Source organism: Erythrolamprus reginae, chromosome Z, assembly GCF_031021105.1.
Source record: "Erythrolamprus reginae isolate rEryReg1 chromosome Z, rEryReg1.hap1, whole genome shotgun sequence".
NCBI lineage: Eukaryota > Metazoa > Chordata > Lepidosauria > Squamata > Dipsadidae > Erythrolamprus > Erythrolamprus reginae.
The window spans coordinates 141,928,876-141,955,685 of NC_091963.1; the positions used below are offsets into that span (position 1 = coordinate 141,928,876).

The following is a 26,810-nucleotide window of genomic DNA, read 5'->3' on the forward strand; positions in this document are numbered from 1 at the left end:
ATTCTATTCTATTCTGTTCTGTTCTATGTTTCTATGCGTATGTCTAGCCTACTAATAAGAAGAACTAGGGTTGCTCCAATATTTGAGGGGCGTCCACAAAGAAGAGGAGGGTCACCTATTCTCCAGAAGGCAAGACAAAAAACAATGGATAGAAACTAATCAAGGAGAGAAGCAACCTAGAACTGAGAAAAAAAAATCTAAAAGTGAGAATAATTAATCAATGGAATGGTTTGCCTTCAGAAGTGGTGAATGCTATATCACTGGGGGCTTTAAAGAAGAGACTGGACAGTCACTTATCTGGATCTCCTGCTTGAGCTAGAAGACCTCCAGGTTCCCTTTCAACTCTGTTATTCTGTTTACTTACAAGGTCATGAAGTATTTGTTAACTTCCTGTTGGCCACTGATGTGCTGATTCTGCTTTGGTAAGGGTTTTCTTATGGTATTTAGTAAAACTTCTTATCACTTGTTTGTTTTGTTTTGTTTTGTTTGGTCTTGGCCAGACATTACAATAGCCCATTTTTGCAAGTGTCTCGTGTGTCAGGCTGAAACCATTTTGGTTGGGGTCTTTTGCCTGGCACACTTTATACTATTTTAATATGTATTTTCTTTACTGTGGAAAATTGGGAGGGGGAATTGCAGGAGGGCTGTCTGTATGTTACCATAACAAATTATTTCTAGAAAGTCAAGGTCATCTTTGTCTCTGCACTCCTGCACCTGCCTTGAAGGAGATTGGTGGAATCTGCCAGGCTGGCAGTTAAATGTTGGTCAATATGATGGACTTAGAGGTGTAGGGGCAAGGGCTTGAACTTTCATCTGAACTGGACTTGATGATTTGAGTTTCACCTAGATATGCCAACATGGCGCTATTAATAAATTGGAACTTTGAGAAATATTGGAACAAACTTCCAGCAGACATGGTTGATAAATCCACAGTAACTGAATTTAAACATGCCTGGGATAAACATACATACATCCTAAGGTAAAATATAGGAAATAGTATAAGGGTAGACTAGATGGACCATGAGGTCTTTTTCTGCTGTCAGTCTTCTATGTTTCTATATTCCGGTCACACCACAAGGTTAGTTGTTCAACCTCCCGTCTGTATGCGGATTCATCATTGTCTCGAATGAGTCAGATTACTCAAATCCCTACAAAATTTGGACAAGAATTCACACAATAGGAAAGTCAAAAGGAAAATGGACTTAATAAAACATAAAATAAACTTGATTGAACAAATAGCCGAAAAAATAAAGAGGGCAAAACAGGAATATTTTGAACATGCAGACAAACCGGGGCACTGGTTAGCCTACAAGCTAACAAAAATAATCTAAAATGATAAATAAACTATAAGATAGTAATGGTGTACTAAGATATAGAACAGATGAAAAGAAGGAAATAGCGGTGGAATGTTACAAAAAATTATATCAACAGGAAAAAATAAAAGAAGAAATTTTTAAATTTTTAGACTCTATAAACTTTCCACCTCTATTAGATGATCAACAACTGAGGCTTAATGCACCATTTACTATTGCAGAATTTCAACAAATACTTAAAAAACAAAAAAATAATAAAGCTACTGGCCCAGACGCAATACCAGTAGAATTCTATAAACTGGATAGTAACATACTTACCTTGAACATGTTAGAGATTTTTAATAAGATAATTGCAGATGGTAAAATTCCAAAATCTTGGTCTGAGGTTTTAATTACCTTAATACATAAACCAGGAACAGAGAAAGATAAAATACAAAACTATAGGCCAATATCCCAATTAAATGCGAACTACACAATATTTATTTCTATCTATGCATTTAGAGTTTAAAATTTTTTAAATGAAATAATACATGACGAACAGAATGGCTTTTTGCCAGGCAGACAAATTAAAAATAATCTTTGGACAATTATTAATACATTGGAATTTTACTGTTACTTGAACTTTTTGTATCTTTCTAGCCTTCTTGTCAAATCCACAGGGATATTTTTGGGTCTCAGGGACATTTTTGAGATTACTATAATTGTAAATTGTACTGTATAATACATAATGAGGTGTATTGTATCTGGGCAGTATAGAAATCATTCCAACAAATAGTTAATCTTTATTTGGTCCTGAATTTTATGGACTTATGTTCATTGTCAGTCTCATTGTGATTCCCAACCATGAAACATTTAGTGAAATTTTTTAGTTCATGTGTTTATTCTCCTAGTACCATTCTCTGGATAGTTATTTCACTGCAAAAGTGTACTGGGCCATGTTTTCACCAGTGATGTTACCAAGAAGTCAATTTCCATAGGTAATTATTTCCCCTGTAATTATCAAATCAATCATAATTTATTCTGTACCTTAAAAAACACAAGATAAATAACAAAGCTAATAGGTACCTAGGCAGGCATCATTTAATCTGCCTACTAAAACAATTGTCCAGATAAAACTTCAATAATAAGTTAACTGAAGCAAGTTTGTTTTAAATATCCAAGCAAATATACATGTTTTGGAATCTAGGTGGATGATGTAAATGCAAGGTGATGGCAATTGTGGCACTGGTTGTAGTAATGTTGACATTTCAAATTGTTCAGAACAGGTCTTCTGTGAAATGTCATATAAGCCATCCTCTTTCTATTCTTCACAAGTACTACTATCCTGGTGACTTTACCATTGGTGGCATTCTTTCCCAGATTTATGTATTTTCCAATCTATTAAACTTTAAAGAAGATCCTTCTTCTGAAGTATTTGATTTTACCAAGTAAGGTAGACCATATTTTCCATTCAAACCATATAATGTCCCCAGCAAGCCAACCTAAATAATACTAATATAAATTTATGTGAATTCTTAGGAGATTTATTTACAATACTGTCTTTCTAAGAAACTCTTAGCTTTTCCTTTCCACAGTCATTATGTTTATAATATCAAAATTGAGATTTTCATGGAGATATGAGTGAATATAGGCTATTGGTGGTGATCACATATGTTAAGCATGTCCTATTTTATATAGCTGTTATGTCATGCAAAAAAATTGCATTGACCATCAATAATGGAATAGATATCCTTAAGCTTCACGTATTGTTGAGAAGAGACTTCACTGACTATAGTGAGATTTAAGTATTTTCCAATCTATTAAACTTCAAAGAAAATTTTATCAAGTAAGGTTTTCCTGAATTTTTAGGAAATGGATTTGCTGCACTGTGTTTCTAAGAAACACTTTTCTTTTCCTTGCATTAAGTTTATGATATCATAATGGCAATTTTCAAGAAGATACCAATACACGTATGCTATTGGAGAAACAAAATAACATTTGTCATTAGGCTTCATATGTTTTATTGAGAAGGGACACCACTGACTAAAGTGAGCTTTTCCTTCAATTATACTGTTCATGGAAATACAGTAAAAAATTTGTTCAGAATATTATAGGAAGAATTAGAATGAATGTTTCTAAAAGATTTTTTCATCAAGGACAAGAATTCTCTTCACCGAAAAATATTGTTCTCATTTCTCATTTGATATTTTAGTTGATGTTTTAATATTGTGCCTGATTATAACAGCTTAATTTCCTTTGCAATGTGTCCCAGAATATTTGTCATCAAAACAGAATGATGATTTGAAGATCAAGGTGCCCTAGCCATTTAAGAGAACATTTTTATTGATCCTTCCTTTCTGCTTCAAAATTATACGTTTCCATATTCTGGAATCTGTGATTTTCAAGTATGAAATTTGAAAATCATTCTGAATTTATTGTTTGACCCACCAAATTCAATCTGATCACTAAATTTGTATCTAAAATAACTCTAGCAGCAACCCAGACAGCCAGCTCTGTCAGTAACAGTTAAAAAGAAAACCTACTGTAAACCAAGCTTAGATAATTAATTCTTGGTCTAATAATGCAGACATTGTTTCATTTAATTTCTCATATACAATGTACTTCTTTGACATTAAATAAATGTCAATATATTTTTAGACTGTTTTAGAACAGTCTGCAAGCAAAGAAACTGTAATTAGTTGTCTACAAAATTGCTGCATTAGAAATTGTACTAAACTAAAGATTTCCCTACAGTTGAGGTACTTGTAGGATAATTAAAAAAATACCTTCATGCCAGAAAATTATTTACCCAATATAACTTAAAAGATTGTCTTCTGTTTGTAAAAAAGTTTAACAATATCACTTTTGCTGAGCAAACTTGTCCTTGTGATTGAAGGAATCTGATAATACGTACCACATGTTTCTTGCACATACTTCCTATAGCAAACTTCATAATTCAAGTAATTAACAAACATTTTATCTCTTTCTGAGGATGATCTTGTTTTCTATATAGAACTTTAACTTCAAAAAAACACATCCTTGCCAAATTTCTTAAAATTTATTTTATTCTTAAAGAAAGTATCAGGTTTTTAGGTTAGTAGTTACAGAAAAAGTAATAATTTTATCCTTCTGATACATATTACTGATCACACCTAAACACTCCCTCAAAAATCATTCAAGATGCATGAAATTCAACATCCATGCAATTATAATTTGGATTTGGGTACTAACTGGGCCATTGTGCGATGATTTATATCCCCCTGAAATTCAAACATTTAGAAATTTAATCCCTCTGAGATTGAAACATTTAGAAATTCATAACAAGCTTTTGTGTTTATACTCCTTGTGGCATGGAAATACAATCTAGCTAATACAAATTCATGAATTTTATTCATCTCTTGAATTGAAATGTGGTTCCTGTGTTATATTTTAAAGAAGATGCATAGAAAGTTTTTTATTATTATTTTTATTACAGCGTATTAACTCATAATTACCAGCATATTCTGGCTTTGCAATTTGCAGTCAAAACAATTAATGAAAATCCAAAGATCCTTCCTAATGTCACTTTGGGGTTCCATGTGTTGAACAGCAATTTTCGTGCCAGATGGACTTACTGTGCTTCAGTGGAACTACTCTCCACACGGGGCAGGTTTATCCCAAATTATAACTGTGATGTCCAGACCAGTATAGCTGCTGTCATTGGTGGTCCTAACACTAATGTGTGTCATTTTATGACAAGTATTTTATGCATCTACAAAATTCCACAGGTGAGTCTTTCCTTGATTCAAATAAAAATTTACATATGCTTGCTTTTGCCATTACTTAGATTTCCCCCCCTGCTTTCTGGAGAGAAAACATTTACATTTTCTTGTAATTCTGACTCATCAGTTAAAGTAACTAATGAGTTTTTTTAAAAAAAAAATCTTTGAACTGATCAACAGTCACATGATTTATTTTCATATACTAAGGTAAATTTTAGAATCTTAACACACGTATTTTAAAACCGAAAACTTCCATCTATCCTCAATGAAAAAAATGGCACTTATGTTCCTGTTTTCTGTCATTTATGGCATTCAGAAATTACCTTAATGCTCTGCTAAATTATTGTAATGCTATAGACCAGCATTTCTGCTAGTATTTTTAAAGGTATCCAAAGTTACCTAGTGAGGAATGAAGTTAAGCTATGACACTTCAAGAGACACTTTATGATTGATTGATTGATTGATTAATTGATTATTTATTTATTATCCCTTGGGTCAGATCAAAGTGAAAGTTCCAGAAACAATTACTAAAATTTGATAAAAACAATTTAAAATGAAATTTGATAAAATACAATTTAAAATAAAATTGAATAAAATGCAATAATTTAAGATATAGATAATGAAGTAGACCCAGAGACAGGGTTTGGAGCAATCGGTACTTTTATTCAGCTCAGAGAACAAGTGACAGCTCAGCAAGGTAAAGTGACAATTCAGCGAGTACCGACTGACTCTGGCTGGAGAAACCGCTCCTTTTATATATTTGCGGTTCCCGCCAAAGCCAGAGCCGGCCGCGTCTGAGCCAATCAGGAGCGACTTCCTGCTTGGGCTCAGACAGCGCCGAAAGAGGAACAAACTATTTACAGAGTTACAAGGTAGCCATTACAGGATACAACACCCCTCCCCTCATAGTTGGACACATCCATCAAGAAAGCCATGTGACAAAGTCGTCCAATCGGTGGGGCCTCCGAGGAGCTCGCGCTGACCTGCGCAGTTCAATTTCTCCTTCGCCACCGACTGTGGAGGATGGCTCGCCGCTGTTCTCCCGGTGTTGTGGACTTGGCCTGGCGGGCCCAACGAAGGCTTCAGAGGACGAGGATGGTTCGGCGTCGCTGGATGGTTCCCCCTGGCCCGATAAGTCTCTTTGCGTGTCTCTTATTTCGGGCAATGTACTAAAGTCTGTTGAAGGGGGAGAGTCCATGTCAGCGGTTTGTGGCAATTGATTTTCTGTTCGCTTCCGAATGTGGTCTATGTGTCGTTTCCACAAACGACCATCCTCTAGTTTAACAACATAGGTCTTAGGTGCATTTTGCTTAACAATAATTCCCTTCATCCAGTTTACATTTCCATCAAAACTTTTTACATATACATTTTGTCCCAAATACATTTCTCTTTCAGGTTTTGTACACATTTGGTTATTATTAACACAGAACCTTGGGTTTAACCTGTCTAGAGGTGACCTCAATTTCCTTCCCATCAATAACTCTGCAGGGCTTACATGTGTGTGCGAGTTAGGGGTAATGTGTTGGGTGAGTAAGAATTGGTCCAAGTTCTGTTGCACATCCCCAGGGCCTGATCTGCGCAATGCCTCCTTTGCCACCCATACGTAACGTTCTGCCAATCCGTTAGCCCAGGGCGAATAAGGCGAGATGAGGGCATGCCTGACCCCTAGGCCATCTAGGAACAATTCGAATTGCCTGGCTGTTAGCTGTGGCCCATTGTCAGACACTAAGAGATCCGGGCAACCATGGGATGCAAACAGTCTGCTCAATACCTTGATAGTGGCACTTGTGGTTATGTTGTTCATTGCTATTATTTCCAACCATTTTGAGAAAGCATCAACCACTATTAAAAAATACTGAGACCCCACTGGGCCAGCAAAATCAATGTGGATTCTAGACCAAGGACCAGCAGGCTGTTCCCACTCAGCCGGAGTTGTTTTGGGGGGACTGGGTCGTGACTCTTGGCACGGATCACACTTTGAAACCCAATTTTCAATATCAGCATCTAGCCCTGGCCACCATAAATGCCCCCTTGCCAGGCTCTTCATCCTGACAATCCCAGGATGACCCACATGTAACATTTTGAGTACCTTTCCCCTTAGGCTTTTGGGAATGATCACTCTATCCCCCCACAGTAAACAACCTTTTACATACGATAATTCAAGTCTTTTGTTTTTAAAATCACACAATTCAGTTTTCACAACATCATTTTGCCATCCCTTTAGAACACAGTTCACCACTTGTTTAAGGATTTGATCTTGCTGCGTGTGTGCAGCTACCTCTTTTGCTGTGGTTAGTGGGTTTTCCTCGAGTTCTATCATTAACACATCTGTGGAAGGAACAGGGTCTTCCACTAAGTCTGCTATGGGGCATCTGCTTAGGCCGTCTGCATGATTGATTTCCTTCCCCCCCTTGTGGGTGAGCTCATACTGATACCCTGAGAGGAAAAGAGCCCATCTGATTAGTCTTGGAGACATGAAAGGTGGAGTGGGCTTGTTGGGGGCTAGCAGGCCTAGTAAGGGTTTGTGGTCCGTGACTAGCTCAAAGCTTCTTCCAAAAATGTAATTGTGAAACTTCTTTACCCCTGCCACTAATGCTAGAGCCTCCTTGTCTAACTGGCTATAATTCCTTTCTGTGCTGGTCATGGTTCTAGAAAAAAATGCTATTGGGGCCTCTGTCTTATTAGGTAGAACGTGAGCTAGGACTCCTCCTATGCCGTACGGCGAAGCGTCGCACGTGAGCCTAATGGGTAGTGAAGCACTATATTGGACTACTACACTTTTAGAGGTTAATAAATTTTTTATTTGAGAAAAAGCTTCACGTTCAGTTTTCCCCCATGTCCAGCGGGCTTCCTTCTGGAGTAAACGATGGAGAGGCTCTGCTACTGTTGCCTTCTGCTTTAAAAAAACGGAATAAAAATTAAGGAGGCCCAAAAATGCCTGCAACTCATTCTTATCTCGTGGCTCTGGGGCTTCTCTAATTGCTCTCAGCTTCTCTGTTGTGGGGTGGATACCTTCCTTATCTATTTTATATCCTAGGAATTCTATACTGTTGGTTCCCCAGACACATTTATCAGGCTTGATTCTTAAACCTTTGTCCTGTAACCTCTTAAGTACTTCCCTTATTCTTTTGTTTACTTGTTCCTGGTTTTCCCCTGCAATTAAGATGTCATCAAAGTATGGAATGGCCCCATTTACCCCTGACAATAGGCGTTCCATGATGCTCTGGAATATTCCTGGGGCTATGCTTACCCCAAACTGTAACCTCGTGCATTTGAAAGCCCCCCTGTGCGTTACAATTGTTTGAGCGTTTGCTGTTTGTTCATCGACCGGAAGTTGCTGGTAAGCTTGCGCCAGGTCGATCTTTGCGAACCTTTTCCCCTCCCCCAGGGAGTGTAGCAGTTGTTGCACAACCGGGATGGGGTAGGGGTGGTGTTGGAGTGCCTTGTTTAGGGTTGATTTGTAATCAGCGCAAACTCTTAAGGAGCCATCTGGCTTCAGAGGGGTAACTATGGGAGTTTCCCATGGCCCCTGCTCCACAGGGACCAAAATACCTTGGCTAATGAGTTTGTCCAGCTGTATATCTAGTTTGGGGAGGAGCGGCAGGGGGACCCTGCGAGGTTTTAGTCTGATCGGTGGGACCTTGGGGTCAATAGAGAAAGATATAGGGGGCCCCTTATACAATCCCAGTGTGGGGCTGAACACTTCAGGGAACTCTTTCACAAAGTTAGGCATATCATAACAGTTTACATTACACACACCCGAAATCTCGATCCCCAGTGGTTCCATCCATGCTAAACCCAGAAGAGAGTGCTTGGCCCCTGTTACAATAAGCATGGGAAGGGTACATTTAACATTCTTGAATGCGATAGGTACATTTGCTGTTCCCAAGACCGAGATTACTCCCCCCTGAAAGTCTCTAATCACCAAAGAGGTTTGATTTAGGTCAGCCTTAGATACATTAGGCATATACAGTTTAAATTTTTCCCAGGGCATGATGGTATATCTAGAGCCCGTATCCAGCTCCATTGAGGAAGGTTGGTTATTGAGTAACAGTGATATAACAATTTTAGCCCCCTTTTTGGTTGCCGTGTTATTCACGGAAAATTGAGAGTTACCTCTATAGTAGTCGCGGTTAGCGGTTGAGTAGTTCCTTTGACCCGCGTTGCGGAATGGTCTCCTTTCTCGCGCTTGGGGGGTCTGGTTTTGAGGTCGCTGGTATTGCGGTGTGGCAAATGTGTCCTCTGGCGCTGTTGCTCTGCATGCGATGGCGATGTGGCCTCTCCGGTTGCAACGGCGGCATGTAGCGTCTCGGAAGGGGCATCGATGGCGCTGGTGATTTCCCCGGCAGCCCGCACAGGGGGCTGGGTGAGTAGCTCTCAGGTGTCTCGGCTGGTCTTGCACCAGGAGGCAGTTGTCTCCGCTGGAACTTTGTTGGCTGGGGTTGTCTGTTTCCACGGCGCTGGGAGACGCGGAGTCGATTTTCGCAATGATTTCTCGCCTTCCGTGCTCTTTCAATTCTCTCGCCGCCGCGTCGGCTGCTTCTGCGGTTTGCGCCAGTTTAATTACGGTTTGTAGAGTCGGCTCTTCTTCGATGAGGAGTTTATTTCTCACCGTGTTGTTTTTCATGCCGAAAACGAGGGCGTCGGTGAGGCGAGCTTCCGGGTCTTTAAACTTGCATTGAGCAAGTACCGTTCGCAGCCGCATTGTAAACTGGCTGATCGACTCGGTTTCCCTCTGAACCATCATGTGGAATTGGTGCCGAAATACCATGGCTGGTTTGGTCGGCTTGAAGTGGCTCGCCAGTTTTTGTTGTAGGACGTCCCACGCTGTGGCTCTTGCTTGTTCTGGTTCGGTGAGAGTTTGGGCTAGTCTGCGGATTTCTGCGCCGCAGTAGTTAAGGAAAATAGCCCGTCTGCGATCGGCTTCGGCGTCCTGCATTCCCGCCGCCTCGAGGAAGATCTCGAAGGTGGCCATGTACTCGTCCCATGTCGATTTCTCGGGATCGAAGAGTTCCGGAGCCTGGCCGATCTGGATTTTGTCCATGTTGCACGCGAAGTTTCTTCCGTCCGTTCGTCGCCAGTGAAGTAGACCCAGAGACAGGGTTTGGAGCAATCGGTACTTTTATTCAGCTCAGAGAACAAGTGACAGCTCAGCAAGGTAAAGTGACAATTCAGCGAGTACCGACTGACTCTGGCTGGAGAAACCGCTCCTTTTATATATTTGCGGTTCCCGCCAAAGCCAGAGCCGGCCGCGTCTGAGCCAATCAGGAGCGACTTCCTGCTTGGGCTCAGACAGCGCCGAAAGAGGAACAAACTATTTACAGAGTTACAAGGTAGCCATTACAGGATACAACAGATAAATTATGATAAAGTTATATTTCTGTGAGCTGTGAGCCGCCCCGAGTTGCTGTGAGCCGCCCCGAGTCCGCGGAGAGGGGCGGCATACAAATCTAAATAATAAATAAATAAATAAATGATGGCGCCGACAAAGGCTGCCTCGGTGAAATGCTCTCAAACAGTTTTTTCATTTTCTACTATTCCCTGCAATTCTCAACGGATTTCCTACTCAAGAGACCATCTGCTAAGAATTAAAGAACATTTCTTTAAGGAGCAGCTATCTGCAACTTCAACCCCACCTGTCTTTACAAACGCGGAGGAGATTTTAGCACAGGAGGAAGCCATTTCCCGGCAACCATGGATCACCAAAAACATACGCAGCCGGCAGAGACGAAGAGGTAAAAGGGCGGGAATTTTAAATAGACTAAGGAACAAGGGAATTAAAAAACAACCATTCCCTTCTATCTTTCTTACTAATTTACGTTCACTTGCCAACAAGATGGATGAAATACTGCTCTTAAATAGATGCTATTCTGATTTTCACGATGCATCTGCCCTATGCTTTACTGAAACCTGGCTAAACGAGGAAATTGATTATAACAGTATGCATTTACCGGGCTTTCAAATTTTTCGGGGTGATCGGAATGCAGAATTATCAGGAAAAAAAAGGGGAGGAGGCTTATGTATATATATCAACAACAGCTGGTCTCAAGACATCACCATTATACAAAAGTTCTGTGATGAAAACTTGGAGTCTTTAATTATTAATTGCAAACCCTTTTATTCTCCTCGTGAGATTCATTCCTTCTTAATTTCTACAATTTACATCCCTCCCCAAGCATCTGTACAAAAGGCACTAAAAACCCTAGCTGATCAGATTATGGAGGCTGAAGCCAAATACCCTGATTCACTGGCCATTATTTTGGGAGATTTTAACAAGGCAAACTTAAGAGATGAGCTACCAAAATACTTTCAACATGTAAATTGTCCCACCAGAGGCAATAATATCTTAGACCATTGTTATACAGCTGTAAAAAATGCATATAGGGCTTTACCAAGAGCAGCTGTGGGCCATTCTGATCATTGCATGATTCACCTTGTACCTGCTTACAAACAAAGATTTAAAGCCACAAAACCAATAATTAAATCAGTTAGGACTTGGACTGAGGAAGCAAAGTTAAAGCTACAGGCTTGCTTTGACTGCACAGACTGGAATATTTTTAAAGACACCTCTGCAGATCTAGATGAACTCACAGATATTGTAACATCATATGTCAGCTTCTGTGAAGACCTATGTGTACCAACCAGGAACTTGAAAATATACAGTAACAATAAACCTTGGTTCACAGCCAAACTCAAGCAGTTACGTCATTCCAAAGAGGAAGCCTACAGAAAAGGTGATAGAATGCTGTACAATCAGGCCAGAAATATATTAACAAGGGAGATCAGAGCAGCAAAAAGGAACTACTCTGAAAAGCTAAAGAATCAATTCTCAACAAATGAACCAGCAAACATGTGGAAAACTCTCAAAAACATCACCTGTTACACCAAACCACCTTCCCAAGCTGAAGGAGATCAGCAATTGGCAGATGACCTGAATGTGTTCTACTGCAGGTTTGAAAAGAAACCTCAACCACTTATGTGCACAACCTCCATCCCAGACACACCAACAACAGCTAAATCTTCTACAACTGAACCCATCCCATTGTGTTTACAACCCCTAGTGATCACAGAAAAGGAAGTGAAAGATCTATTTCTCAGACAGAAGCCTGGAAAAGCACCAGGCCCAGACAAGATAACTCCTTCTTGCTTAAAAGTCTGTGCTGACCAATTGGCCCCCATCTTCACCCAAATCTTCAACAAATCACTAGAGTTGTGCTATGTTCCTTCCTGCTTCAAACGCTCGACTATCATCCCAGTGCCAAAGAAGCCCTCCATCAAGGAACTGAATAACTACAGACCAGTTGCTCTAACATCTGTAGTTATGAAAACCTTTGAAAGGCTAGTGATGTTCCATTTGAGAGCCATCACGGATCCACTGTTAGACCCCCTGCAATTTGCATACCGAGCAAATAGATCAACAGATGATGCTGTTAATATGGCTCTACACTACATCCTTCAACATCTTGAATCTCCAATGACCTACGCCAGGGTCCTCTTTGTGGACTTCAGTTCAGCATTCAATACCATTGTACCGGACATTCTCTTAACCAAACTAAATCAGCTAGCGGTACCTGAACACACTTGTAAGTGGATCACAAGCTTCCTAACAGACAGGAAGCAGCAGGTGAAGCTAGGAAAAATCACATCAGATATATGTACAATTAGCACAGGTGCCCCCCAAGGCTGTGTACTCTCACCACTTCTCTTCTCTCTATACACTAATGACTGCATCTCATACGATCCATCTGTTAAACTACTGAAGTTTGCAGATGATACAACAGTGATCGGACTCATTCAAGACAATGATGAATCCGCATACAGACGGGAAGTTGAACAACTATCCTTGTGGTGTGACCAGAACAATCTAGAACTGAACACACTCAAAACTGTAGAAATGGTGGTAGACTTTAAGAGAAACCCTTCCACCCTTCCACCTCTCACAATACTAGACAACACAGTATCAACAGTAGAGACCTTCAAATTTCTAGGTTCTATCATATCTCAAGACCTAAAATGGTCACCTAACATCAAAAACATCATCAAAAAAGCACAACAAAGAATGTTCTTTCTGCGCCAGCTCAGGAAGCTCAAACTGCCCAAGGAGCTGCTGATTCAGTTCTACAGAGGAATCATTGAGTCTGTCATCTGCACCTCTATAACTGTCTGGTTTGGTGCTGCAACCCAACAGGACCGACACAGACTTCAGAGGATAATCAGAATTGCAGAAAAAACAATTGCTGCCAATCTGCCTTCCATTGAGGACCTGTATACTGCACGAGTCAAAAAGAGGGCGGGTAAAATATTTACTGACCCCTCGCATCCTGGACACAAATTGTTTCAACTCCTACCCTCAAAACGTCGCTACAGAGTACTGCACACCAAGACAACTAGACACAAGAACAGTTTTTTCCCGAACGCCATCACTCTACTAAACAAATAATTCCCTCAAAACTGTCAGACTTTCTACTAAATCTGCACTTCTATTCTACTAGTTTTTCTCATCATTCCTATCACCCTTTTCCTCCCATGTTGACTGTATGACTGTAACTTGTTGCTTATATCCGAAGATCTTTATTAATATTGCTTCTTCATTGCTTATTTGACCCCTATGACAATCATTAAGTGTTGTATCACATGATTCTTGACAAATGTATATTTTATTTTATGTACGTTGAGAGCATATGCACCAAGACAAATTCCTTGTGTGTCCAATCACACTTGGCCAATAAAAATTCTATTCTATTCTATTCTATATTTCATTGTCACCTCTGCAATCTACCCCACGTAAGCTGATCTCAACCAGACAATTTTGCTTAAATAATCTTCTGTGTTAAATGTTATTTTCAGGTTCTGGCTGTACATAAGGTAAGTTGCTTTGATATGGGGATCCCAATGGGTCATTCATTTGATATATACAGTACACCAAGGTACCTGTTTCTCACCCCCGTATACAAGGAACAATCAATTGGAATGGGAGCCTGGTCTTCTCCCTCTGTCAATTCGCAAATGCAGAGACGCTCATTGTAGGGTATAGAATGAAATCTGCAATATCTGACCATTGTGTCAAGCTGTGTCAGTCTCGCTTGTGTAAATATCTCCCTGAGATGTTTTGGCATTTGTAATCTCAAATAACTTTCCTCTCCATAACCTGTCAGAACATGCTGGATTTCACCCCTAGACGGTAGGCAGGCTGGAGCACTTATGAATGCCCATTACAGACCTCTTAGGGTGAGGTCAACAGTAGAAAGTTATGGAGATTTGGGGATATAACACTCTGTAACTGAAGTCATATTTTCTGCAATCGAGTTTGGAATGGTTTACCTTGAGTTTACCTTGAGTTTGTATCTAGCTGCCCCAAGTCCATGGAGAGGGGTGGCATACAAACCTAATAAATAATAATCTACTGTGTACACATGTATAATTGCAGTTAAAGCTGAAGTAGTCATTAACAGGTAGTACATTGTAGCAGATAATTTTGTGTGCTACAGGCTGTAGGTGGCATAGTTCTAGTTGTCCAAGGCCAAAATTTCAAGCCTGGTGGTATTTTTATTAGGAGCAGATGAGCAGAGTACTCTTCTTGTAAAATACCTCTGGACTCACTCAATTGTGTTAATGTCCAACATACAGTGCGGATTCCAGGCAGATGAGCTGTATCCAGGAATTGGACTAGCAAAGGTTTTGTATGTCCAGGTTTGCAGTACAATATTACCAGAGAAGAAGCTTCACAAAATTAGGTTGACAACTCTTAATGCCTTTTTGGCAATGCTTTTACAGTGAGCTCTGGCATTTAGATTGTTTGAGATGAGAATTCCAAGGTCCTTGACAGAGAGAGGGTCATCTACAAATTCATATCTGCCCAGCTTATATTGGTGTTCTGATTTTTTTTGCTATAATTTTTAATTGATAACAGATGTTATTAAGAAACAAGAATATTTGATTCAGGACAAATTATAGTTAACTATTGTATAGATAAGAAGTAGCATAAACTTTCCACAAATTGAATAATAGTTTTCTAATAGAATGTTTTGAAATTTTAATATTTTCTTTCTTGTTAACAGTTAACTGTTAACAGGTTAACAAATAACAAGTTGATTGGTTACCCATTTTGGTTCTTGTTTATTACTCTAACAACTCTTTTTTAAGGTTTATATTTTATTTTTTTTAAATAAAAGCACAAATCATAATATTCATTATTATTAATATTATTTTTAGTTTGCTTATGGTTCAGGTGCAATGATGGATGACAAATCCCAGGGAATTTTCCTTCATCAGCTATTTCCAAATCTTTACCATCACTATAAGGGGATTCTCCAGCTATTACTGCATTTTCAGTGGGCATGGATTGGTGTTATATATATAGATGATGACATTGGCGAGAGCTCTGTGGAAAGCATACTGTCCATTTTTGCTCAGGGAAGAATCTGCTTTGATTATGTAGAAACATTTCCCCAAATAAATTTTTCCTCAGAAATCAACTCAATAGCATTGGAAGGACTGAAAACAATAAGCATTGTTATGGACAGAACAGCCAATGTGGTACTTGTACTGGGTGAAATTCAAAGTATTATGGTTTTAAGAATGATGCTTCAGTTCTCCAAATTTCATGAAATAATAATGAAAGCCAAAGTATGGATTTTCACTGCCCAAACAGATTTCACATCTCTTCCACTGCTACGGAACTGGGATGTGAACTTCATCCATGGGGCTCTCTCCTTTGCAGTTCATACCAAAGACGTTTTCAGCTTCCATCAATTCCTACAGTTTAGAAAGCTTCCATCAGAAAAAGCAGATGGATTCTTCCGGGACTTCTGGCAAGAGGCATTCCAATGCTCTTTCTCCCATTCCAATGTAGAAATGAAGTCAGGGGGACTCTGCACTGGAGAGGAGAAGTTAGAAACCCTTCCTGGGACTGTTTTTGAAATGAGCATGACTAGTCATAGCTATAGCCTCTATAATGCTGTTCATGTAGTGGCAGAAGCCTTGCATGCTATGCATTCTTGGACAGTGAACAAAAGAGCAATCCAGAGAAGAGGAAGAAGGGGGCTTCTCAATCAACAACCATGGAAGGTAACGTCTTATGAATACTAATGCAGGAAATCCTATTTTCTTTCAAACCCTAGCAATATTGTTCATCCAAACCATAACATTCCATACTGCTATCGCAGTGTGAAGTCAAGTATTCTCATATTATTATTTATATTGATTTTTAAAATTATTTTATTTTATCTATTATTATTATTATTATTATTATTATTATTATTATTATTATTATTATTAATTAGATTTGTATGCCGCCCCTCTCCCATAGACTCGGGGCAGCTCACAACAGAATAAAACACTTCATAACAAATCTAATAATTTACAATTTAAAATATTTTTAAAAACCCATTATTAAGCAGACATATGTACAAACATACCATACATAACTGTATAGGCCTGGGGAGATATCTCAGTTTCCCCATGTCTGACGGCAAAGGTGGGTTTTGAGGAGTTTATGAAAGGCAAGGAGGGTGGGGGCAGTTCTAATGTCTGGGGGGAGTTGGTTCCAGAGAGTCGGGGCCGCCACAGAGAAGGCTCTTCCCCTGGGGCCCGCCAACTGACATTGTTTGGTTGACGGGACCTGGAGAAGGCCCACTCTGTGGGACCTAATCGGTCACTGGGATTCGTGCAGCAGAAGGTGGTCTCGGAGATATTCTTGTCCAATGCCATGAAGGGCTTTAAAGGTCATAACCAACACTTTGAATTGTGACCAGAAATTGATCGGCAACCAGTGCAGACTGCCGAGTGTTGGTGTAACATGCTCATACCTTGGGAAGCCCATGACTGCTCTCACAGCTGCATTCTGCACGATCTGAAGTTTCCGAACACTTTTCAAAGGTAGCCCCATGTAGAGAGCGTTACAGTAGTTGAACCTCGAGGTGATGAGGGCATGAGTGACTGTGAGCAGTGACTCCCGATCCAATTAGGGCTGCAACTGGTGCACCAGGCGAACCTGGGCAAACGTCCCCCTCGCCACAGCTGAAAGATGTTTCTCTAATGTGAGCTGTGGATCAAGGAGGACGCCCAAGTTGCAGACCCTCTCTGAGGGGGTCAATAATTCCCCCCAGGGTGATGGATGGACATATGGAATTGTCCTTGGGAGGCAAAACCCACAGCCACTCCGTCTTATCCAGGTTGAGTTTGAGTCTGTTGACACCCATCCAGGCCCCAACAGCCTCCAGACACTGGCACATCACTTTCACTGCTTCATTGATTGGACATGGGGTGGAGATGTAAAGCTGGGTATCATCAGCCTACTGATGATACCTCACCCCATGCCCTTGGATGATCTCACCCAGCGGTTTCATGTAGATATTGAATAGCAGGGGGGAGAGGACTGACCCCTGAGGCGCCCCACAAGGGAGAGACCTTGGGGTCAACCTCTGGCCCCCCACTAACAGCGACTGTGACCGACCGGAGAGGTAGGAGGAGAACCACTGAAAAACAGTGCCTCCCACTCCCAACCCCTCCAGCCGGCGCAGAAGGATACCATGGTCGATGGTATCAAAAGCCACTGAGAGGTCAAGAAGCACCAGGACAGAGGATAAACCCCTGTCCCAGGCCCGCCAGAGATATAGTTTCCGTGCTGTAACCGGGCCTGAAACCCGACTGCTGGGGACCTAGATAATCGGCTTCTTCCAAGGACCATGCTGCTAGGCAATATCTTTTAGAAGCTTCTTACAAATGAGAAAAAAAGAGGATAAAACATTGGAATACAGTACAAAATATGGAAATTAATACCCACCCTCTTTCCTTTTCATTAGAAAAGGAATGAATTATCCATAAAAGAGTTTCTCAAACCTCTAGCTTTCATAGGCAGCTCTGAATGAGAAAAGAGCATTATTGAAATGTGTTTGGATATTGGTAGTTAGATTGTTGGTTGCAAACATTTCATCACAATTCAAGGAGACATCAGCAGTGTGTATTGTATTGAATTGAATTGATAATAGACTAAAACAGAACAGAATAGAATAGAATTTTTTATTAGCCAATTGTGATTGGACACACAAGGAATTGGTCTGGTGCATATGCTCAGTGTACATAAAAGAAAAGATACATTTGTCGAAATCATAAGGTACAACACTTAATGATAGTCCAGTACAAAATAATCAATCAAATCATGTTAGGAACCAGTCAATATAAATCGTAAGGATAGAAATAACAAAGTTACAGTCATATAGTAATTAATGGGAGGAGATGGGTAATGGGAACAATGAGAAGATTAATAGTAGGACAGACTTAGTAAATTGTTTGACAGTGTTGAGGGAACTATTTGTTTAACAGGGTGATGAAATTCAGGAAAAAGCTGTTCTTGTACCTAGTTGTTCTGGAGTGCAGTGCTCTATAGTATCATTTTGAGGGTAGGAGTTGAAGCAGTTTGCCTCCAGGATGTGAGGTGTCTGTAAATATTTTAACAGCACTCTTTTTGACTTGTGCAGTACACATCCTCAATGGAAGGCAGGTTGGTAGCAATTGTTTTTTTCTGAAATTCTAATTATCCTCTGAAATCTGTGTCTTCTTGTTGGGTTGCAGAACCAAACTCAACAGCTAGAGACACAGATGACAGTCTCAATAATTCCTCTCTGGAACTGTATCAGCAACTCCTTGGGCAGTTTGAGCTTCCTGGGTTGATATTGAAAGAACATTCTTTGTTGTGACATTTTGGATGTTAGGTGTCCATTTTAGATTTTGTGATATGATAGAACCTAGAAATTTGAAAGTATCTACTGTTGTACTGTGTTGTCTAGTATTGTAAGAGGTGGAAGTATAAGCAGGTTTCTCCTAAAGTTTACCACCATTTATATGGTTTTGAGTGTGCTCAATTCCAGATTGTTCCAGATTGTTGTGGTGAGTTGTAAATTATTTTGTTACCTTTTTATGCGTGCACTTGCATGCATGTGCGATGTTTCTGTGCATGCATAGAAGCATCTCAGACAAGTGGGCAGAGCCTCCTGCCACCAGCACTACCAATTCTAAGAACCCATCCAAACCAGGAACAACCCACCGCTGATTTCACCCCTTCAAATGTCTCAAGAAGGCATATCAGAGGTTAAAGGGATAGATCAAAGAAAGAATAGAATAAATGTCTATCACGATAGGTTAATAATATTTAGATTTTATATATGTAAAATAATAGAGTATTATTGGACTATTATTCCTGGAATTCTTGTTCTTCTTGTAATTACTTTTCTTTCAATTCTAATTTAGCTTCACCACTATTTGAAAAGCAACTCATTTAACAACAGTGTTGGAGAAACTTTCAGCTTTAGTTCACAGGGGGAATTAATAGCTGGATTTGATCTTATAAATTGGGTCACATTTCCCAATCAATCCTTCCAGAGAGTAAAAGTTGGAAGAGTAGCACCACCGGGTTCTCCTGGGAAAGTATTCACCATCTCCAAAAATGCTATTATATGGCACAACAATTTCAACCAGGTAATGTTTGTCACAGGATTATTTTCTAAAAATTCTTTTCTGAAGCTTTAAAATGTAGAAATGATGAGAGAAAATTTACTATTAGCTGAGGGGTAGGGAGGTAAAACAATCTCTTTTGGGATTTTATTTTTTATTTTAGTGTAATTTTTGTAACCACACTTATAACTTGTGCCAAGTCATCATCAATATATAGTACAGGCAACATGCTAGAAATCAAGAGACTCTGTGTTCTAGTCCCATTTTAGTCACAAAGCCAGCTAGATGACTTTGGAACAATTACTCTCTCTCTCTCAGTCATAGGAAGGAGACTATTGTGTATTGGGCTTCTGTAGGCAAGAAGCAAACCAACATAGCTGCAACAGAATTTATTGATTCAAAACTGGAACTGAGGAACAGAAGGCAGTGCCTGCAATTTGTATTCTAGGCCACTGATGGCAAACACAGATACCAAAAGGGTGTGGACACGTACGATAGTGTGCATGTGAGTGCCTGCCCCCATAATGCAATGCCTTCCCCCTGAACATCCTCACAATCCCTCTCCTTTCCCCTGCATTCATACAACCCCTTGCTGCCTCCTTGTGCATGCACACAGGCCACACTGAAGCCTCGAGGACTTATGGTAGGTCCATTATACTATTTTTCACTCTCCTCGGGGTTCAGGAGGCTTTTCTGAAACCTGGAGAGAGCACGAATTTGTATGCCACTCCGAGTCCACAGAGAGGGGCGGCATACAAATCATTATCGTTATTGTTATTGTTATTGTTATTGTTATCATTATCGTTATCGTTATCGTTATCGTTATCGTTATCGTTATCGTTATCGTTATCGTTATCGTTATCATTATCATTATCATTATCATCATTATCATTATCATTATTATTGATGGTTGAAAAGGCTGAAAATCAGCTGGCCAGCATGTGCATGCCTGCTGGAGCTGACATAGGGCAACGCCTCATGTGCCCTCAGATATGGCTCCGTGTGACACCCGTGGCACTCTTGCCATAGGTTTGCCATCACTGGTCTAGGCCCACCATGTCTCAACCAATCATATTACTTGAAAAAGTCCGCTCAAATATGAATGTTCTAAGTTTCACTCCAAAATAGTTGTAGTTCAATTAGGGTCATCTAAAGATTAGTTTCATTTTAGCACAAAACAATTGGAGATAACAGTTAGAATCATCAAAAGTTTGGTTCACTTTAGCAGGGCTTAACACAACCATATACAGTGATACCTCGTCTTATAAACGCCCCGTCATACAAACTTTTCGAGATACAAACCTGGGGTTTAACATTTTTTTGCCTCTTCTTACAAACTATTTTCATCTTACAAACCCACCACCGCCGCTGGGATGCCCTGCCTCCGGACTTCCGTTGCCAGCGAAGCACCTGTTTTTGTGCTGCTGGGATGCCCCTGAGGCTCCCCTCCATGGGAAACCCCACCTATGGACTTCCGTGTTTTTGTGATGCTGCAGGTGAATCCCAGTAGGGGAATGCCAGCAGTACAAAAACGGGTGCTTTGCTGGCAACAGAAGTCCGGAGGTGAGGTTTCCCAGCGAGGGGAGCCTCAGTGAAATTGCAGCATCACAAAAACACAGAGGTCTGGAGGTGGGGTTTCGAGGACTTCGGTGTTTTTGCGATGCTGCGATTTCACTGATGCTCCCTTTGCTGGGAAACCCCACCTCTGGACTTCCGTTGTCAGCAAAGCACCCATTTTTGCACTGCTGGGATTCCCCTGCTGGGATTCCCCTGCAGCATTGCAAAAACACAGAAGTCTGGAGGTGGGGTTAGAAACATAGAAACATAGAAGTCTGACAGCAGAAAAAGATCTCATGGTCCATCTAGTCTGCCCTTATACTATTTTCTGTATTTTATCTTAGGATGGATATATGTTTATCCCAGGCATGTTTAAATTCAGTTACTGTGGATTTATCTACCACGTCTGCTGGAAGTTTGTTCCAAGGATCTACTACTCTTTCAGTAAAATAATATTTTCTCATGTTGCTTTTGATCTTTCCCCCAGCTAACTTCAGATTGTGTCCCCTTGTTCTTGTGTTCACTTTCCTATTAAAAACACTTCCCTCCTGGACCTTATTTAACCCTTTAATATATTTAAATGTTTCGATCATGTCCCCCCTTTTCCTTCTGTCCTCCAGACTATACAGATTGAGTTCATTAAGTCTTTCCTGATACGTTTTATGCTTAAGACCTTTCACCATTCTTGTAGCCCGTCTTTGGACCCGTTCAATTTTGTCAATATCTTTTTGTAGATGAGGTCTCCAGAACTGAACACAGTATTCCAAATGAGGTCTCACCAGCGCTCTATACAACGGGATCACAATCTCCCTCTTCCTGCTTGTTATACCTCTAGCTATGCAGCCAAGCATCATACTTGCTTTCCCTACCGCCTGACTGCACCGCTCACCCATTTTGAGACTGTCAGAAATCACTATCCCTAAATCCTTTTCTTCTGAAGTATTTGCTAACACAGAACTGCCAATACAATACTCAGATTGAGGATTCCTTTTCCCCAAGTGCATTATTTTACATTTGGAAACATTAAACTGCAGTTTCCATTGCTTTGACCATTTATCTAGTAAAGCTAAATCATTTACCATATTACAGACGCCTCCAGGAATATCAACCCTATTGCACACTTTAGAGTCATCGGCAAATAGGCAAACCTTCCCTACCAAACCTTCCCCTATGTCACTCACAAACATATTAAAAAGAATAGGACCCAGAACAGACCCTTGTGGCACACCGCTTGTAACCTGACTCTGCTCAGAATACTCGCCGTTAACAATAACTCTCTGATGTCTACGCTTCAGCCAGCTGCAAATCCATTGAACTATCCAGGGATTAAGTCCAATCTTCACTAATTTATCTATCAGCTCTTTATGTGGAACCGTATCAAAGGCTTTGCTGAAGTCCAGGTAGGCAATATCCACGGCACCACCTTCATCCAACACCTTTGTGACATAGTCAAAGAAATCAATGAGATTAGTCTGACATGATTTGCCTTCAGTAAAGCCATGCTGATTTGGGTCCAATAAGTTTTTGTTTTTTAGGTGCTGATTTATCCTCTTTTTGAGTAGAGTCTCCATCATTTTAACTACAACTGATGTCAAGCTAACTGGCCTGTAGTTACCAGCTTCTTCTCTACTGCCCTTCTTGTGGATAGGCACAACACTGGCCATTCTCCAATCCTCAGGAACTTCTCCTGTTAACAGGGATTGGTTAAACAAATCAATCAGGGGGGTAGCAATGACAGATCTGAGTTCTTTAAGAACTCTGGGGTGGATGCCATCTGGACCCATTGCCTTATTTATATGGTTTCCTATGGAGGGAAACCTCAGGGGAATCCCAGCAATGCAAAAACGGGCGCTTCGGCTGGCAAAAGGGGTGAATTTTGGGCTTGTACGCATTAATCGATTTTCCATTGATTCTTATGGGAAACATTGTTTCATCTTACAAACTTTTCATCTTAAGAACTTCGTCCTGGAACCAATTAAGTTTGTAAGACAAAGTATCACTGTATATTCAATACATAACAGAGACAATGGCAAATCACTTCTGAAATCTTGCCAAGAGAAGCACACGGGCTTATCCAAGCAGTTATTAGGTGATGAGACAAAAGAGAGAGACAAAAAATAAAAAATAAATAAAAAGGAGTAAAATGTTAGAAACACCATCACCCTCAAATGAATTTTCTGAATAATAACATATTTTCATTGCTTCCATTTCCACACAGATTCACCCTATTTCTCTGTGTAATAGCAATTGCCATTCTGGTTATAGTAAAACCAAGATTGAGGGGAAGCCATTTTGCTGTTATGATTGTCATTTATGTCCTGAAGGAAAAATTTCAAACCAAAATGGTAAGTGTTCCGATAGGAAGTATATTGATGCATAACCCATTGCCTGAGTATAAAATATCCAATTCAGGGCTGCACGCAAATCCTATCCCATATGCCCTTTTTCTTAGCTCTTACTGATGCTTGCTTTTATTTGTGGAATATATACATTTTTACAGAGTGATTTGCACTGTGATTTATTTTAATATTTGCAAAGTTTGTAAAAAATATTATAAATAAAGATCAATAGGTAGGAAATTACTGAATGGAAACACATAACATAGGTGTTCAATAAACATGTTTGGAATACAATTTTTCAGAAAAAAACAAGACAGATTTCAAAGATGAAATGACAAGAAATAATCTTCAGTGTTTCACATTCAAAGTCCAGTACAACTATTGAGATAATTGCTTGACCTCAGGGGGAAATGGGTGGCATGGCAAAATTTTGTTGCTATTTTATTTTTGAAATAATTTATTTATTTATGTTTGGCTTTCATTTTCTATCTTAATTTTTGTGTAATTTTTGTTTCTATATCCTGCTTAATTTATGCAATAAAAGAAAAGGGGTTTTTAGCAAGTATTTTTTTCAACTTCCCAGGGACATGTTAAAGTTAAAGCTAAAACTTAATTGCTATAACAAATCTATAAAAGGTGGTTATTTTTAAATTAAATTGGAGGAATGAAGATTGGTTGTGCTTCCTAAAGTATCTGTCTTTTTCAGATATGGAAAATTGTTTTCAATGTCCAGAAAATCAGTATCCCAATGTGGATCGGAATGGGTGCCTTCCAAAAGGTGTCAGCTTCCTCTCATTTGAAGAACCTTTAGGAATTACACTCACTCTTTTTGGCCTATTTTTTTCTTTCTTCACAACTTTAGTGCTTTACATCTTTATTAAGCATCGGGAGACTCCCATTGTCAAAGCCAACAACCGGAACCTCAGCTATATTCTTCTCATTTCTCTTTTGTTTTGTTTCCTTTGCACTTTGCTCTTTATTGGACAGCCCACAAAGCTTATGTGTCTCCTTCGACAAACAACCTTTGGCATCATCTTCTCAATAGCCATTTCTTCAGTTTTGGCCAAGACCATCATTGTGGTCCTTGCTTTCATGGCAACCACACCAGGAAGTCGGATGAGAAAATGGTCTGGAAAGAAGATGGCCAGCTCCTTTGTCTTCTCCTGCTGCTTTATTCAAACTTTGATTTACATTGTGTGGTTGGTGACTAATCCTCCCTTTCCAGATGTTGACATGCACTCCCTGATGGAAGTAACTATCCTGGAATGCAATGAAGGTTCTATCACCATGTTTTATATTGTCCTGGGATTTCTAGGCTTCCTGGCTGTCATCAGTTTCACAGTGGCTTTCCTGGCTAGGAACTTGCCTGACAGTTTCAATGAAGCCAAGTTTATTACCTTCAGCATGTTGGTCTTCTGCAGTGTCTGGGTGTCTTTTGTACCAACTTATTTAAGCACAAAGGGCAAATACATGGTGGCTGTGGAGATTTTTTCCATCTTGTCCTCCAGTGCTGGTTTATTGCTATGCATCTTTTCCCCTAAATGCTATATCATTGTGGTGAGGCCTGAACTGAATAGCAAGGAACAACTAAGAAAATGAAAGTCATAGCCAAAGAACAGTTTATTTATAATAATATATAATATTTAATATAATATATGAAATGCCAGTTGCTTGCAATTTTGCAGATCAAAGCTCACCAGGCTCAAGGTTGACTCAGCCTACGAGCCTTCCAAGAGGGGTAAAATGAGGACCCAGATTATTGGGCATATCATGCTGACTCTGCAAACTCTTAATGTTCTTTTTCTTTTTCTCTTTTATTCTAAAGGGAATTTATTATGATAGCGTGTTTAAAGCATATATGAAAATTGATATGGAGGAGATTTTGAGAAAATTGAAACATATTGATCTAATTAATTTGATGTGATTAAGAATAGCAACAGCCTAAAATGGATATTGGCTAACAGTTTTTTTTAAAAAAAATTCTTATCATATAAGGAATTGGAATAATTATTTTTTGGTTCAGATGTTAAATTGTAAGGAGGTAGCATTGGTTAATCTGTGTATACCGAAATCGTAAAAATGATATATTGTAAATTAATTTGAAATTAATGGTATCTTTTTTTCTGTACACGTGATTGGAAATTGAAAAATAAAAAAAATTACCCGAAAATAAATTTCGCTTCTGGTCTAAAAAGACCCGAGGACCACAGCAGGGTTTTAAACAAGCCTGGGATAAATCCAACCTAAGATAAAATACAGGAAATAGTATAAGGGCAGACTAGCTGGACCATGAGGTCTTTTTCTGCTGTCAATCTTCTATATTTAATCATCAAAGAAATTCTTGTGTAAAATTCTTTTTGGGAAGAAAACTCATCAAGTCTCTTAATTTTCCTTTCTTCTTCCTCCAGCACAGTATTTAATACTGATTGAATCATATTCAATCTTTCTTACATGCAGCCAAAGCCTCGGCTATGGTGACTGAAGCCATTCCATATCTTTGTCAGGGGAGGCTCTAGACTTGTCTGCCAAGCCCCCCTTTTCACCTCCCCTTCAGGGATGCTCTGGTCTGATTCAAAAGAATCAGCACCCCCAGATGATGGGGGTTCAGACATTCCCCCGCAGGAGTTCGGGGAACTCTGTTTCATCGGGGCAAATGGCCATGCCCCTCTCTGGGATCCCCTACAGACTTTATTCCCAGCTGAGGAACCTTTGGAATTTGGTGCCTCCACAAGCCACTGGAGGGGCCTGGATTGCAGCAGTTGCTTGAATGCTTGCAGTCTAAGCTGGCTCTGGCTAAGCTAAAGCAATCACTTTGTTAGTGCCCCAAATAGCATCTGAGAAATAAATCAGATTCCAGTCCAAATCTCTCATCCAAGGTTCAATTTATTAACTGAGCCATGTTATTATTATTATTATTTATTGGATATGTATGCCGCCAAATCAGTCCCAATGACCATGTTGATTACACTGTTGCCATCATGATGCTAACTTCCTTCCAGTGCCCCACCCAAGTTAAGGTTCATCCCTTGTCCCCACACCCACAAATTCATCACGAGGACCAGTCCAGTTGCAGGGATTCCATCGACCTCCTCCTTACGTCTGCTGGTGCAGAACAAAGGATGATCTTGGACTTTAAGAAATGAATTTGTTGTGGCTAGTAACTTTACCTTTCATGCAACAATACCTCCCAATACTATTTTACTGTGGCAGACCAAAGTCTGCAACTCCAAATGACGGCTTTGGCCTGACACACTTCTGCCTTTGCAGAGGCTTCAGTTCCCTCCATGCCTCTTCACCCACTGGCAAGGCATACCTTTCACAAGTTCTCTGACTTTCAAAAGCTTTATGCAGAAGATGCAGAGCCTGGATCAGTAGAAGGTTTCCTTTGTCAGCTTCCTGTTAGGCAGCCT

General features: G+C 40.0%; 1 protein-coding gene across 1 annotated transcript; it reads left to right on the plus strand.

Moving 5' to 3' along the window:
- Positions 1-2,549: 2,549 nt before the first annotated feature.
- LOC139154813 (vomeronasal type-2 receptor 26-like) lies at positions 2,550-24,999 on the plus strand. Its single transcript, XM_070729812.1, has 6 exons — positions 2,550-2,740; positions 4,882-5,059; positions 15,266-16,120; positions 19,301-19,528; positions 23,280-23,406; positions 24,107-24,999. Exons 1-6 carry the CDS (start codon positions 2,550-2,552, stop codon positions 24,997-24,999), a joined length of 2,472 nt encoding a protein of 823 aa, XP_070585913.1.
- Positions 25,000-26,810: the final 1,811 nt, after the last annotated feature.